The sequence below is a fragment of the Zeus faber genome (genome assembly GCF_960531495.2).
Source record: "Zeus faber genome assembly, chromosome: 13".
NCBI lineage: Eukaryota > Metazoa > Chordata > Actinopteri > Zeiformes > Zeidae > Zeus > Zeus faber.
The window spans coordinates 1360012-1376460 of record NC_137198.1 but is presented as its reverse complement, the minus strand read 5'-3'; the positions used below and the strand labels follow the sequence as shown (position 1 = coordinate 1376460).

Sequence of the window (16449 nt, the reverse complement as noted above, 5' to 3'; positions counted from 1 at the left end):
ATAATAATAATAATAAATATAGGTGCAGGCAGCAATACACAGGGTCCAGATTAGTCGTGTTAGATACGTATTACAATTCTACGGATTCTGTGGAATTTAGCACGAGTTACAATTTCTCAATTTTTTACAACCACTCAGGGACGAACCGTGGATTCATGTAACACTGGTTCATGATGTCACAAAATGCCTTTCTTCTCAGCCTAGCGAAGGTACGCCAACCTTCCATTTCCAGTCACTTCGTAAATCTTTATCAATGTTTCCTGCCACAAACACGAGTGAAACGTTCCGCTACCAATGACAGCATGTCTTAAAGTTCTGCGAATGTCCTGCTTGAGATACTTTTAGCCCGAAGAATTTCAAGAAGATTAATAAATAAATAAAGGACAGGCAATGCATGCAGGCAGCAATACAGAAGGGCCATTTTAGTTGTGCGAGTGACGAATTACATTTTGAAGGTTATTCCTTGAGCAGGCATAAAACGAGGGATTCGGCCTGATTCTGGTCTCGTTTGTAATTCTGCATAATATTGTATTTGCCCTGGCATAATAGGAGTCGTTTTCTATTATTTAGGCGACAAAAGGTCAGCTATTTCTAACTTAAAGCTATAACAAATGATCAAGGTTCTGTAAGACTTTTTTTTTATGTGGCCCGTCCGAATCTTCAATTGTAAATGTTAGACATGTTGAACATATTTAAGTCATACTGTTTATTATTTGGAATGTTTGGAATGTTGCATTAAACATAGTTTCTCTTCTTGGCAATTCTGTTATTGCAATATAATCTCTTCCTGCAACATTATCTTGTATTCTATCAGAATTTTTCCGTATCCCGATAAAGATTAGTTCCTTTAATCAAAACATCGTCTCGGTCATTTTGTGGTCATGTCCAAACATTCTGGATCTTGTTTTTAAGTACTGCTGTTAAACTGATAGCACTGATTGCACACAGCTTGTTCCTGGAGTCTCCAACTGTGAATCATCCTGATGAAATAAGCCTCTTAACAGCGATATGTCTGGGGAATCACTTAGATTTTAAAGGCTTCTCATCCACGTTCAATTTTTTATATATTTAATTTCAATACCTGCTATTCTTGTGTTTTTTTCCACAATCTTTTTTCAATTTCTGTTTCATAGGTTTTTTCACACTTATTGTTCTTGAGTGTTCTCTTTTAGAACAGTGTGACTGACCTCCAGGGCTGGATCTTTGGACAATTGCGTCTTTATTGTCTTAGACTTTTGGCCATTTTTCGGCATCTGGAACATCAATTAACACAAACTTTGTAATAATTTTATTAAAAAAAATAAATAAACACATGTGATGTTACAAATATTATAAATAAATGTTAGTTTATGTCAATGTCTCTTAACTAAACCGTGTCATTGTTATAACTTACCATGTTGTCTGTGTAAGCCGATGTGGAGTCTCAGTGAGGGAAGTTGACGTTTGGTCTCGTGCGGGTCAGTAGTGACGTAACCACAGAGGCTTACTAAGGTCATCTAACTTACAGAGTAATTTTAGTAGTTACTTATTTCTGTGCATGATATTTTTGATCGGTTAAGTTTCCAGGAAATAAGAGATAAAATATCAATCAAACAGATCCACAGACATCCACCAGGTAAGAAGGTACATTAACACATACACACCTAGTTTGTCATCTCTAACCACGACAGAGCAACAGACTCTACACCACCCACCGTACACCGTGCCAATGGACATCCTGAATCATAATCTGCACATTTATAGTAAATAGTAAGATACATTCTATTAGGTTCATTCTATTAGTTTTCCAACATTGGCGTGTCGGTGATGTCATAGCTCCGGCCATTGTGGGTCAGGGGTCCAGCCTGCAACCCTAACCCCTAACCCCTTAACAATAATAAAGACAATTTTTGATTTTACTGAGGAGGACGCGTTCAGAAGGTGTACCTCATAAATATTCATATCTCGCCCAGAAAATAAATCCATTACCTGCTGCTTGTCTGGATTTTCTCTTCTCTTTTTTCCTAGCGGCTACATATAGTCATTTATTCCAACCAACTAAAGCCGGGTTCTAATGTCCATCGATTCGATCATTGGGTGACGATCGATTGGCAGCAAAAATGCCATGATCAGCCCAGCCCTAGATATTTGATATGTTTTTAAATAAATAAATCATGCAAAGGTAACTTAATTCACCATGAACGATGTGCGCTGCCAGGTTGCCGTCATGTCAAATCTGTTGTCTTGACAAACTCTGGCCCGAGCGATCTGCCCTGAAGTGCTGACTTGGAATTGAAACTTAAGTGGCCGCTCCTTTGCACTCTTCCAAGTAGGAGGTCTGATTTTTCAGAGTTCCAACTTCAATGGAATGCATCATTAAAAGCTGTACCTACAACTCATCCTTTCAAAAGGAATAAATACCATCACGCGTCATGTCGCTGCACCCTCCCTTGTCCAACAAAAATCAGAGCAGCCAATGTTTTTCATAAAGTCTCTGGAAAACCAGGGGAGGAAGGTGCGGAAACATGGGAGCAGCCAGGATACTACTGAGGAGGCGATATACAGTATGTTTTTTTTTTCGTTTTTCGTTTTTCGTTTTTGTTTTTTAGTTTTAAGCAGGGTTGACAAATCTAATAAAAGGATTTAATGTCATATAAATTTACCTATTTTCAAACCTCCTCAGCCAGCCTCTCTTCGATCTGCCCCAACCCCCAGTGAATTGGAATTCTCAATATTGTTTCTTCTTAAAAAAGCCTTCTTTTATCATTCACCATTGGCCATTTCAATTCCCACTCCACTGCAGGCTACGCCGGTGAGGCAGAGACCCACGGCATATCTATGGCGGCTATTTAACGCAGAACTATAGAGCAGCCTTAAGAGCCATGCCTTATTAGACACGTGCATGTGAAGCACTACAAGCCCGATTTATAAACTGTGCATAAGCGCATAAAAACTACAAACACTGCAAATACATTTAATATAAATCAAGTTGCCACATTCCTCTGTGAGAATGCTAAAACTAAAACAAGTAACTTCTGAGAACCAAGTTTGCGGGAGCAAGTCAGCACGCTCCATTGCCTGGCAGCCTACAGGTGATTGCTCAGCCTGCCGGTGCCGTCCACTCCCAGAATACTGCACAGCAGGGGGATCAAAGGTCAGCCCCAACTCGGTGACAGCAGATGATTGATTGTGGCTTGTGGATGAACACAAGACTTTGCAACGCCACCATTTGTCATCTGTAGCCTCCCACAGGGTTCCGGCTCTTAAGGCAACGTGAAATTCACTCACTGTTCTCACATCAAATTTGAAAATGTCCATGACCCAAGAAATGAGTAATCGATGACGCCTCTTTATGTACAAACCTAATCAGAATATACTCATTAAGGACTTAGGCAAAACTTTAACTGCAAGATACTGTTTCATACAAAATGCAACAATTCAATTTCAATAATCTGGAATTATATTTTAAATATTCCCTGAATATTGCAGAACTCCTGGAATCAGATTCCAGTGGGGAGACTAATTCTCCATTCAACACTAGATATATATGCAAAACATGGAATCCCACCTGACCAATCGGGCAGGACATTCCTGGATATGCTGCTTAATTTTCATAGGAAGAGAAGTTGTTCACCAATATCTTCACCACTTCCAAACATTACCACACAAGTGGTCCTGAGATAGATACCATTCACGACAATCACATTCATTGATCTTCACATTTTAACAACGACACGTGGGAGTGGTTGTGAAGGGGTGGCAGTAAGTTCATCTATTCAGAGGCTAACTTGGATTAAATAAAAAATAAAATAAACAGCAGCAACCTTTGTCTGCTTGAAAAACAATGAAACCACTTCATCCCTCCCCACCGTGCAGCCTCTTTTTCCACTTGTTCGACAAACCGACCAAAGCTTGTGAACTTGTCAATGAATGTTGCACATAACACTGAAAGAGCTGCGTCGTGACCCTCAGTAGGATCAAAATAATGAAAACAAGTGAATCCCTCATGGAGAAGTCACTCAGAGAGAACATTTAATTTCCAGGTTAAAATGACTGGACCGGTATTTGTGTATCGCTATACATTTACAACATTTCACAGATATACTTTTTTTGTTTAGACATCTTCTTATGTTTTTATTAAAATGCTTCATCAACAGCAGCTGAAGCAGGCAGGGATGTTCAGAGTCCTGAAATGCAAAACTCGAAAGTACTTTTCTAGGCGTATTGCTTGAAAAATGGAAGACATTTGATTGTTTAGTGTGTTAATGTTTGACTGAATATTATTTAACAAACAAACATGGTCAAGCCCTGTGTATTCATTAAGTTATGCATTTATTATACACAAGAGCTTGACTATATAATAATGAAGTTAGTCACACCCAAATGGAGTCAGTAATAACACAAGGAGAAATGGTTGAACTTCCCCTCAAAAGCAAAATGTCCAGTTAAGATAAACTTTAATGTGGTAGTTTAATAGTTTTGTATAGTTAAAATATCGAGCTCAAAGGAAATGAGGCTGGCAAAAATTCTCCCTTTTTTAAAATGTTTTATTTATACTAAGATATTTGCAGGCTCCGGTAAAGACATCGGTCAAGAAAAACATGGAGAACTCCTGCTAATTGGAGTCACCATGCTGTGTTAGTGTTGCATAGCTCTCTGCTCAATTGCAATCTTTGATTTGCAACTTTCTAAAATGTTTGGATCTTAATGAAAATTTGATATGTGATTAATTGCTTGCTCGTAAGAGTGAATTTGATAATAAAGTCCCAGTTTGGGGGCCCACCTACCAGCATCACTTTGTCTCTTTTCTAGAGGGAACAAGCTACGGCAAATGGTGACATTTATGTAATAGGATGTGCCTTTCAAAGGGCCCTGCCCAGAGGTTTCGTCTTGACTCAGACCTGTGGGGGTGATGAAGCTACCGTTGGAGGAGAAAGAGGAGATGACGAAGAGAAGTGTTGACGGACAGAGATATAGAGCGCTGTGTGCTACTGTTGCTGCTCATGAAAAGGCTCCGGATGATAAAAAGGGTCGTTGTGCTGATGCTCATGCTCTTGATATGCACCACAATATTGGCTGATGAATCAAAAAGGCTTGCCAAATTAAAGTACACAGTACGGCCATGAAAAGTATGACATAAGACCAAAAATCCACCCCACTTACTTACACTTACAAAAACAAATATTTCAGACAAATCTTTTGAAATGTTAGGTCATATCTTCTGTAAAATGGGATATCTTGAGGTCATGCCGTTACAATACTCTCACCCTAATTTCCATTGGGTGAATTGAACATCCTGCAGGAAGAAGGTCACCAGCTCAGAGCCGCTGCGTGCTTTGCTCTGTCTGGAGTAAATGGAAAATGTTAAAGAAATACCCCTATGATGTCTGTCCGTTAATTAAATGTTTTATACCAGGGATGACTTATAATTTAATAAAGTAACACCGCTTCAGAAGCAAATCTGGAGGGGTAATTTTGTTTATATATTTTGATCAAATGTAGGTGGTATTGGTCAATTTGTGCGTGCACGTGCATTTCTTGAGTGCTGCATTATGGCCTAATGCTTATCATGTGCTCATGTCATCAATGTGTGATAACATCTACTGACACACATGCACAAGCCTCGGCCGGGTACTGTAGAATCAAACAGGAAACACAAATAAACCTCTGTGTTGAATTAAAAGAAGCTGAAAATGAATCAAACTACATGCTTGGGTCCTTGCGGTAAACTTTGCAGATTGTCCTGAGAAGACGGAAGTCATTGACACAAGTGAAAAAGAAGAAGTTCAAGATCACAAGTCTTCCTCTTTCAAGCGGTTCATAAAAGTTATTTTTACGCCAAACACAATGTGGCATCTGTGGTTGTGAGTTACCTCAAGGTTTGTCTTTGTGAAGTCAGCGTGCTCAAAAAACATTGAATTATGTGAAGAGGAAGAGTGAAATACTCCTTCTTTGTATGCATTTGACTGACTGGTTGATTTCTGCTTTTGATTGGACATTTTGTTTTAATTGATGTTGATTGGATTTCGAAAGAAGCCAATCACATTTCACTATAGCAATAAAATGAGCGATGCTGTACGAATAACACAGGCTTTTAATAGCAGCAAACAGGAAATTGACCTCTGGAGCTCCCGTTGCCATGTCCAATAATTCTTATATTAATAAAGTTTCAGCTCATGATGCCGTGGGGGCAGAATAACACTGACGGGAAATGAGAGGATTTTTTTGTATTTTCCCAAAGAGCCATTTATCAAAACCTCTGTGTGGTTTTATTTTGGTGCCTGTCGATGGCCCTCTGGAGAATCTACTCGCAAACATCACCACGAGCAGAGTCAGAGGAAACTACAGCACCGAACCACTCGTTATGTGAAGAACGTTGGAGATTCAGAAATTCAGCATAAAGCTCAATGGAGTGTTTCCAAATACCTCCTGTGTCCCTGAGGCAGGGCAACTTACCAAAACCTTTCAGTTTGGATTTTGCAATTATTTGAATATTGTGATTTAATAAAGGCAAAACAGATAATAATGACTTCCATTTAGTATTGCTCCCCGCACCACATCCCTGGTGCAGGCTAACTTACCCTTAAGCAGCGGCAGCGGCGTGAGCTCGATGGGTTTGCCCTGAGAGCGGAACTGGGACGAGCTCTGGGACCTCTTCTGCTTGGCCTTCCTGACAGACTTCCGGGAAAATCCGTCCACTTTGTCCACAGAAGGAGACGTGGTTGCTGCCGAGGACATAGCCCTGCCGGGAGACGTAGGAGGGGGAAGGGCGGTCAGTCTGTGGCCACACAGGAACTTAAAATACAATAAGACGCCGGGTCTGAACATGGCACAAGGTTGGAGCCAGGTGGATGTTCTTGTTACATCTACACAGCTACAGACATCACCCATAAGAATTTGCTTCCAACTTGATGCTAATTTTAGATAGAAAGGGTGGGCACTTTTTTCGGTTTTTTTTTTGTCAGCTTAGAAAAATGCACAGGGATAACATTTCAATGAGGAGTTATAAATAACAGGAATCATAAATAAAATATTCTATGTGTGAATCAACACAGAGGAGAGCTGTTCATATTCACATTGAACAGCCAAATCTGATTCCACTTACAAAATTCTGAGCCGGGTACAGCCCTAGAAATAATCGATAATAACGGGACACACTTATGTACATAAACGGCACCTCCCCTGTATGTTTAGTGTACTGTCCCTCCCGTTGCGCAGCACGCAACACTGACGTGACGGGCAGGAGCGGAACAACTGAAGGTTTATTGTGCACAGGAAGGAAGAGAGTCAGTCATGATAACTAAACAATGATTATTGTGTATATATTTCATATCCTCCTGTTTCACCAGCAAAAGAAAAAATACAAAATATATATATAATTTGCTGTGATGACGTAATGAGTGAGCTTTTGCAGTTATCATCACAGCCCTAATTCCCACTTTAAATATCAGAATCAGATTATTCTGCCAAGTGCCTTTTCATATACAAGGACAGCATGTTTGTCATAGCAAGGATTGGTGCATTTCTCCACAGACAATTACCGTACTATGAAAAAAAAAAAAAAAAACACATTCCTGCTTTCACACGCACCCGCCCGGAGTTGTCCTTTCACACATTTCTCACAACAGAGATTGTCCGTGTCCATTTACACTACCCAAAAATGCTCTGTTTGGTTTAGACGAAGGGCGGGGCCTGGGTAGAGCGTGTAGGAGGCAGGATGTGACACAATGACGCTGCAGAGTTTTAGCACACCCAAGATGGCAGACGAGGCTACGGACTTGTCTTTTTTGGCGTTGATACTCTATGTATTTGGACGTAACATAAACTAAAGAGTGGAAAGGAATCATCATCACCCACTCGCTCGCTAAGAATTCTCCAGACAATTACCGGCTCTGTTCACACATACCACTCAATCGGACATTACCCGGAATTCGTACTAGGGTGCTGGGTGGGTAAAGTCCGGGTAATGTCCGGTCCAAACCGTTCAGACATTTGCGTTCACACATACAGCTCCTCCAGGTAATGTCAAGATAATTTCAGGGTTGCAGTGCATGTTTGAGAGCAGCTTATGTTATGTAAAAATAAAAGTAAAACAGTGCTGGCCCCTTGACCTTCTCCTCGGTGCAGGGCTCAACACTAACGTTTGAAAGTGGTTGCCAGGCTGGAAAACCAGGCATAAGCTTTTGGTTGCGAAACTGAAAATATAGTCGCCATTTTTGGTCACCTTTGGTCGTATTTTGAGTTGTTAAGATACTATGGAGTTATATGTAAGCTTGATAATGAAAACGTGACAAGAAGAATTAAAAGCTGTATTACAGTAACCAAACAACATTCTTTGTAGTTTGTGTTTTATATGAGCAGAATTTGAATTTTCTGAGGGAAGAAACAAGTCGAGACGGACAAGAGCTGTGACAACACTAACTCCTCTGGTCACACTTGGCCTGATCACACTTAGCCTGTCTTACACCCACATGTACATGCTCACCACACAGACAATAAGAATCTCAACAGTCCTGTTTGTCCCCTCATTGTAAAAAACTAGCATGCCTGCTTAAAATGTAAGACTTAAAGACATTTTAAAGGCACAGTTTAACAAAACGTCAATGATTCAGTCGTGCCGTTTAAAATCCTACATCGTGGAAAGATGCTCTTTGTCCACATGCATGTCTTGGTGCACAGGTATATGGACTTTATTTCCAAACGTTTTCTCCCGCCTCCGTTTTCCTGTCTACACCAACGGTGTTTTTGAAAATATCTCCATCCACAAAAGCTTTTTCAAAATATAAGCATGCCAGGCTTATATTACGTCAAACACCACAGAAGAACATCGGGAGCATGTGCAGTGATGGGCTTCTTCTTGAGCAGCGAACACAACGACACAGCACGGTGTACCTTGATCCACAGACGGAGATGAGGATCGAAAACTATTGGGCGCAGTGTATTAATACGCGTCTGCACAGCGGCGTGACGATGAAGTAGGTAGTAGTAATAGATGCTAGGTTGACTTGTCAAAAAGTAATTAAAAGGTTACGAATATGGGATATTCACAGGAAAAAAATCTTACATTGTTTGTAGATTTCTGCCTTATGGAAACCCAGGTCATGACATCATCTGACAAAACCTCTGTTTTTCAACGGTCCGCAAGAATATGCAGAGTTTTGAAAAATGTCCACCCTAGATGTAAAATCTTTGTTTTCAGTGAGCGGAAATGCCGTTTTGGTGTGGACGAGAGGCCAAAACGCAGAGAAAGCACTATGTTTTTTAAAAATATCCAGATACGTGTGGGCGAGGCCTTTGTGTCTGCTGGCTCGCTGTTCATATATATGTATCACGTGTCCAAATTGCACCAAAGGTTCAAGTTTAAGAGATTATTTGTCACATACATATACATACGGTCATACATATATGCAGTGAAATGTCATGACACCTGGTGATTACGCACAATAAGCCCTATAAGCTATTTTTTCTGCTAAAACACTGCATACTTTTTTTTCCCCGAATGTTAATTTGCTAATTTTAACATGTTTTTTTCTAATTCAAATAGCATTCCAATGTTGAACCATCAACTAGCTTTTTACCAGATGAGGTCTGAGGCCTGCTCATTATTAATGCTGTCTGTCTACTGGTTATTGTATTGTAACAGCTATATGTTGAAAATTTTACCAAATTGACTAGAAAAAAGTACTAGACATTTCCTGTATATTTTTACTTTAGGTACTTTTGTTTTTTGTTTGTTTTGCAATATCGTTTCAGTTCGTTTTCATTTTTTCCTGTCTATTTTTAACTAACTTAACTAGTTTCAGTTTTTTAGTTTAGTTTTAATAAACTGTACAGGGGTGCACCGTCTGAAATATACTTATGGTGGTAGCCGATGGTTTTCCGAGTTCCGATGAACGCATCACTTCCGACACGCATTATAGTTTTCCGAGCGTGTGAACTGAGCATCGCTTCCTGCTTCGGAGCGTGAGACTTGAGCGGCGTCTGTGTCTTAGTGCTAATGCAAAATCAGAGAACGAGTCGACTAGTAAATCGATCGCGGATGGTGTCCTTTTCTCGGCCGGATAAAGAAAATATATAAAAAAATAAAAATTGTTGAAATATGCAGAATAAATTTTCTTAAAATGCCTCTGTACTATGTAAAATATTTCCAATATAGCTAAGAGTACAGTGATAGCTGCCATGCAGTTGCCATACCAGAGGCTTCACCTCTTCAGACGCATTTATATTGAAATGTTAATAAAAGGAATATACAGTGAAATATACCATTACCGTCGGTGCTTCAAATTATACCATGATTATAATTTTAGGCCATAACGCCATGCCATACAGGACTGTGTGGAGATCTGATGTTTTCACATCACAGATGACATAGAAAGGCATTAAAAGGAAATGCACCAACACACCGCTGCACGTGCAGCGTTCTGGTTCTTACTGTAACAGCCTTAACGCAAAAAATTGATTTACTTTGGGGTGCAAGTTTTGTTGTTTGCTGCCCCTAATTTTTTATGTTTAAAAGTGGTTGCCAAAGGGGGCAACCAGAGGTCACAAAATGGTTGCCAATTGACTTAATCTGGTTTGCCAAGGACAACTGTTACTGTTGAGCCCCACCTCTGTGTCTCCCATTTTGTCCTGTTTCAGCATTTTCATTATTTTCCCAACACAGCCCTGGATGCAGGTAAGCAAACAGCTTCCTCGCAGACCGAGGCCCAAACTCTGCACACGCGGCTGAACAGACGGAAGTGAAGGAAATGTCACTTCCTGACTGCGCAACGCTGATTATTCCTACCGGACAATTTCTGTGAGCCCCTGCCAAACAGCCTCAGCATGCAATGGCTTCTAATAAAAGGTAGAAATAAAAGAAGACGTAAGGAAACTTCTGTACGGTTTTACGTCCCTCTGCATAACATTGCAAGATATTTGACAGTATATCTCTAGAAATATGGCGATGAGAGTAGAATGAGGATAAAAAGTAAACGAGAAAGGAAAAACTTCAACAATAACATCTTCAATTATAGGTTGTCCCATATCCCCATGTTCCACATTTTGTAGTTGTTCGCAGCACCAGAATGAGTAAGAATAAACAGTTTAATAAATAAAAATGGTTGCATAACTTCCAAATAAGATCAATAGTTTAATTTGCTAAACCAATAGTAAAAAAGTAAATCGTCAGTTGTTAGCTATGGTTGTTAATAGGAGTGCGACAGATCACCCTTTGAGTCATGGATCAGATCTTTTTTATGATTAGATCTGCCCCCAGTAACTGAATTTAATTCCAGTAAGAAACCAGTATCATGTTCAATTTCTCACGTTTATAACAAACTAAATCTCATGAAAATGGGTCCTGAATGAAGCGAGTTACAGTGGATTTTGTAGAGAGGTCTGCCTCTCTCAATACACATGGCACGTTGTTGACTGGTGGATGTTGAGCGTTCCAGTATGGAGGACGAGCAGACGCAGAGCGGTGACATACAGCAGCTCATTCACCACGTGGTAAAGAAGCAGCAGCACAGAGCGACGCAGCGTCAACCTATCACTGTGCTTCAGAGTAAAACACAGAAGCATCTGTATTGTCTGTCTTCTTTTCACTGCAACTCTGCATCCAGATTCATGGAAAATTGACTTCAAAAAGTAACAGCGGCAGTAAAACTATTTCACTATGATGGTTCCATTTTGTAATTGATCCCAGTTCAGATGCAGGCCAAACCGTGGGGGGCGACCCGTACGGATCATGAATCAACTATGTTCTGTTACACCACTAGTGGTTAACCTCCATCAGTGTTCATACTGAGCTACTATTTAAGGTTTTTAATCAACTTCTCATATATCAACTCTTTGCAGTAGAGACGCTCTCCTTGCAGCGCTCACATCTTAACGTGGAAGGTAAAGGAGCAGGACTGAATCACAGCTCAATTCAACAGGCTTATGTAACAAGACATGACTGCAGGCGGGCATCCGTAATGCACTGCCGACTAGAGGTCGCACGTCCAGCGGGCTATGCTCTAATCCAGAGCGTCCAGAGGAGACGGAGAAGTAGAGGCACGGCACGAGGACACTCAGAACTGAAGTGAGGCCCGCGGACACGAGCAGCAAGAGACGGCTGACAAAGCTGCTTCATTACTCTGACACCGGTTTGGAGCGAACAACCATCTCTTAGCTTTGGCTTTTGAGATTCACTTACAACAAAGTAGGAAGCTTAAAAAAATATATTCAAGATGTTAATCAGAGAGTCCCTTTCGGAAATTGTAATTTTGCAATTGCAATATTGAATTCTAAGTGGACCTACAATATTTGCAACTTAAAACTTAAATTGGGACGAAATAGTGTTATTTTTGGGATTTCAAATCATGAAAAAAAAACCATGAAATGCCAGAGAGACTGATCAGATGTTAGAAGTGCTGTAAAATAAATAAAAATAAAATAAATAAACTATGACATAATGGACACGCATAGTTTTGTCTTTCATAACAACACAGCTGTTATTATTTCACTAATATATTTGCAGTATATTTGGAATTAAGGCTGTTTGCTTGTTTGTTAATTTACTCTACGCCAAGAGAAGTAAACTTTGGGTCCGAAAAATACAATCTCACTGGCTAACTGAACCAACAATGAAGATAAAAATCAGCTGGGAAAACGGGAGTCATTATTAAAATAATACAGGGGAAAGAACAGTTTTCCACAATACATGCGATTGGCACAAGCCCAAGTGCCCTTGTGAGGATTTAACGTCAACAGGAGAGTGGACACGCAACCACACATGGATAAGATGCTCCAACAACCATGCCAGGATGTGACTACAGGAAGTAGCTAATGGGGAGTGCTGCTAACCTTTATGCCAAGTTACTGAACACCTTACTGGATATAACTCCTCTTGCAGACATGACTCCTGTCACATGGAATCCAATCATCCACCCACTTTGCAGCAAGAATGCACCCTGAGCAACACTGTCCTTTCTGTATTTTGCTGCTGGGGAGGCAGATCTAATGGGCTTGCCTCGTCCTCTTCCAATACGCCGAGGAGCTGAATCCTTCTGATGTCGACTTTGAGAGTCTTGAGGCTGAGAATCTTTCACATTTACTATTTTGCAAAGTCTGCAAATTGCCACACTTTGATCCTGTGGTTTCGCCTTTTTAATTTAGCTTAAAGCCAAACTACTGCTAGACAGTTTAACTCACAACTTGTTTTGCTTGCACTGTCGTCCACGCTTGCGTCACAGGTTGACTGTATCAATAGATTTGAGCAGCGGTTGGCGCTGAAATAAAAAGTTATCGCAAACAATATGAGGGTAAAGACCATAGCAAGAGAGAGAGATATATATAGTTTTAGCTTCAACGTGTCTGTGTGGCATGGCAGTGTTATGTAATCATATATGTTGAGATGTTTTGACATGAAAAAATGGTGTTTCTATATTCTTATTTAATTTATTTTTATTTTTTTACAGATATTGCTCAGGCAACAAATCCACAGGTTGTGATAAAGGGATTTGCAGCACAAAAAGTAAAGCAATATGCATCCTGTTACATCAGAACTTATGAGTTTTGCCTTTCAAACCGTATGGCCGAACTATTCAAATGTCACACAAATTGGGTTGCAGCACAAAACGAGACGCAGAGTGAGAACCTTGAGTCGGCAGAATTTCAACTCACAACAGAAGGAAATTTGACGCCTCAACCCAGCGCAGACCTTTCTAAAAACACTTCAGTGACCCAAGGTACCAAATAGCCTCTGTTAGAAATCTACAAATGAGAAAACTTTGCATTTTCAAACATTTTGAGGAGCATCACAGCTCCTTTAAAATAATTTAAAGCACAATTCCACAGGTTGTGACTGGTGGCAGTGAATGAAATCTCAGCAGAACAAGTGTGAGAGAAAATCTCGTTGTGTTTCCTAGTGCTGCAACTAATGACTCGAATATTTAATTCATGTATTTCTGTAACTCATGTCAGACAATCAACTCATGGTACACTGAAGAGTTGATAGCAATTATCTTGATTTAGGAAATGTCAATATATTGATATAGAATGGTATCGTGAGCCATCTCATCAATATTGGACTGAATCGATACTGAATGTAATTGTGAGATCCTCTGCCCAGCACCTAGCCCTTACGACGAAAACACACAAATACAAAGCACCAATACAAACTTCCAGTCTTAAATAAATTCCTTTAGCTGGTGATAGCTGGACTATATCAACTACTAAAACCACTGTGCTCACCATGGGAACGACACCAGACCCTCAACTAGAAACTCCCACCGCCCTAAAACCTCCAAACCGAGTCTAAACCTTCAAGCACTTACCCGTGCACTGGCGCACTGGACTCCCCATGGATCACCATCAGTGCTCCGCTGGCACCTGATCTCTCTCTTTCTATCACTATCTCCCTGATCGTCCACTGGACAGACAGGTTAACAGTGAGAGCCTGGAGTGAGACGAAACGACTGCATCTGGTCGGACACGGAGCCCCCACCAATCCGCTTACGTAACAGAGCAGATGACAACGTGCAGGCTGGAGGGGGGATTAAAGAACGACAGGAGAGAGAGGAAGGAGAGGGAGGGAACCGCTCTACAGGAAGTCAACAAACGGGACTCGGCCGAGGAGAATAGACAATACACCCATGCACGCACACACACCAGATGGGGGGGCAGGAGAAAAGACCTGGGGTCCGCTGTTGGGTCAAACACTTCAAAACTCTCACCACCACAAAGGACCTATCTGAACTCCAACCTCACACCACAAAATATCTCTGCTCCACCATTAACTTGTATAAATAATGTTTATAAATAAACATTAAAAGCAATAATACTGTGTAGCTCCCCCTCGTGTCCCCAAACAGCTGTGAGGTGGAGGCAGTGACTCCACCAGACTCTGAAGGTGTCCTGTGGTATCTGGCACCAAGACGTTAGCAGCAGATCCTTTAAGTCCTGCAAGTTGGAGGTGGGGCCCCCATGAATCAGGCTTGTCGTTCCGGCACATCCCACAGAGGCTCCATGGGATCGGACCCCAACCCCCTAAGCATGGACACTGTGAGCTCCCATACGCAGCAAGCTGCCATGCACTGTGTGCTCTACACCTTTCTATCATAGCAACATTCACTGTTTCACCACTTTGTGCTACAGTAGTTCTTCTGTGGCATCGAACCAGACGGACTGGATTTCACTCCCCACGTGCATCAATGAGCCTTGGGCTCCGTGACCCTGTCGCCGGTTCAGCGGTCGTCCTTCCTTGGACACTTTTGGTAGTAACCACTGCACAGTGGGAACAGCCACAAGATCTGTGCTTGTGGAGATGCTTTGACCCAGTCGTCCAGCATCACAATGTGCTCCTTGTCAAAGTGGCTCAGAGCCTGACCACGCCCATTTTTATACTTCAACAACTGACTCTTCACCTGCTGCCTCATAAATATTTAACACTATATCTATATATATATATATATATATATATATATATATATATATATATATATATATCCCACTCTTGACACCTGTCGTTGGTTTTAATGTTGTGACTGATTGGTGTATATACCCCACACACACACACACACACACACACACACACACACACACACACACACACACACACACACACACACACACACACACACACACACACACACACACACACACACACACACACACACACACACACCCATAGCAGAAGTAATGGCTGAAAGAGATGGACATTATTTTAAGCTGCACAAAACAATAGAAAACAAACAGAATATTCATTTGAATCATATAGTTTGATGCAACACAATGCAACAACCCTGTGAGGTGCTTTTAGCGATCCGACATGAGCGATTATCCACATGTTGAACTAAAATCAGTAAAGAAACTAAAGCGTTGTGGGAATGAGATGCTGTTGTTACACTAATCTCTGTCGCAATGTAGCTTGAATGTTATTCTCCCTAGTAAGTCGCTTTGGATAAAAGCGTCTGATAAATGACTAAATGTAAATGTGATGAATTGCTGAAAATAAAATATATATATATATATATCTACAGTGAAAAAGTTGATATGGTTCTGTTTGATAATTATCAACACAAATTTATAAGAAGAAAATAAAACACAGGCTGACGGCTGAGCCAGAAGGCGCAGACCGAAATCCAGATTTTAATGTGATTTATTGTTTGCGTGCCATCGTAAAACACAGGGACTTTGGAAGAAATCGTATCTTCTCCCTCCAAGTGCAATGTTCAGAAACCTTGAGCTGAGGTGACACACACAACACGTACACACACGTGTATACACACACACACACACACCAGAGCAGAGCTCAGTGGAAAAACTACAATTCTTCATAGACACGACACATGAGGTGTTTATTATCTTATCTTTCTTTTTGTTGTCCTGGAGGAGAGATTCCTTCCGGTCTTTTGTGCGTTTTTTTTTACTACTTATATCATTAGTATTAACACACACACACACACACACACACACACACACACACACACACACACACACACACAC

The 16449-nt window shown here is 40.8% G+C and overlaps 1 protein-coding gene across 1 annotated transcript in view; it reads right to left on the bottom strand.

The window, feature by feature from the left end:
- ppp2r5eb (protein phosphatase 2, regulatory subunit B', epsilon isoform b) overlaps window positions 1–16449 on the bottom strand; it is a 48221-nt gene that overhangs the window by 29716 nt on the left and 2056 nt on the right. The window contains exon 2 of the mRNA XM_080012611.1: window positions 6561–6721. Within this exon, the coding sequence (XP_079868737.1) occupies window positions 6561–6717 (157 nt within the window). The 5' untranslated portion in view covers window positions 6718–6721. The remainder of the gene's footprint in view (window positions 1–6560; window positions 6722–16449) is intronic.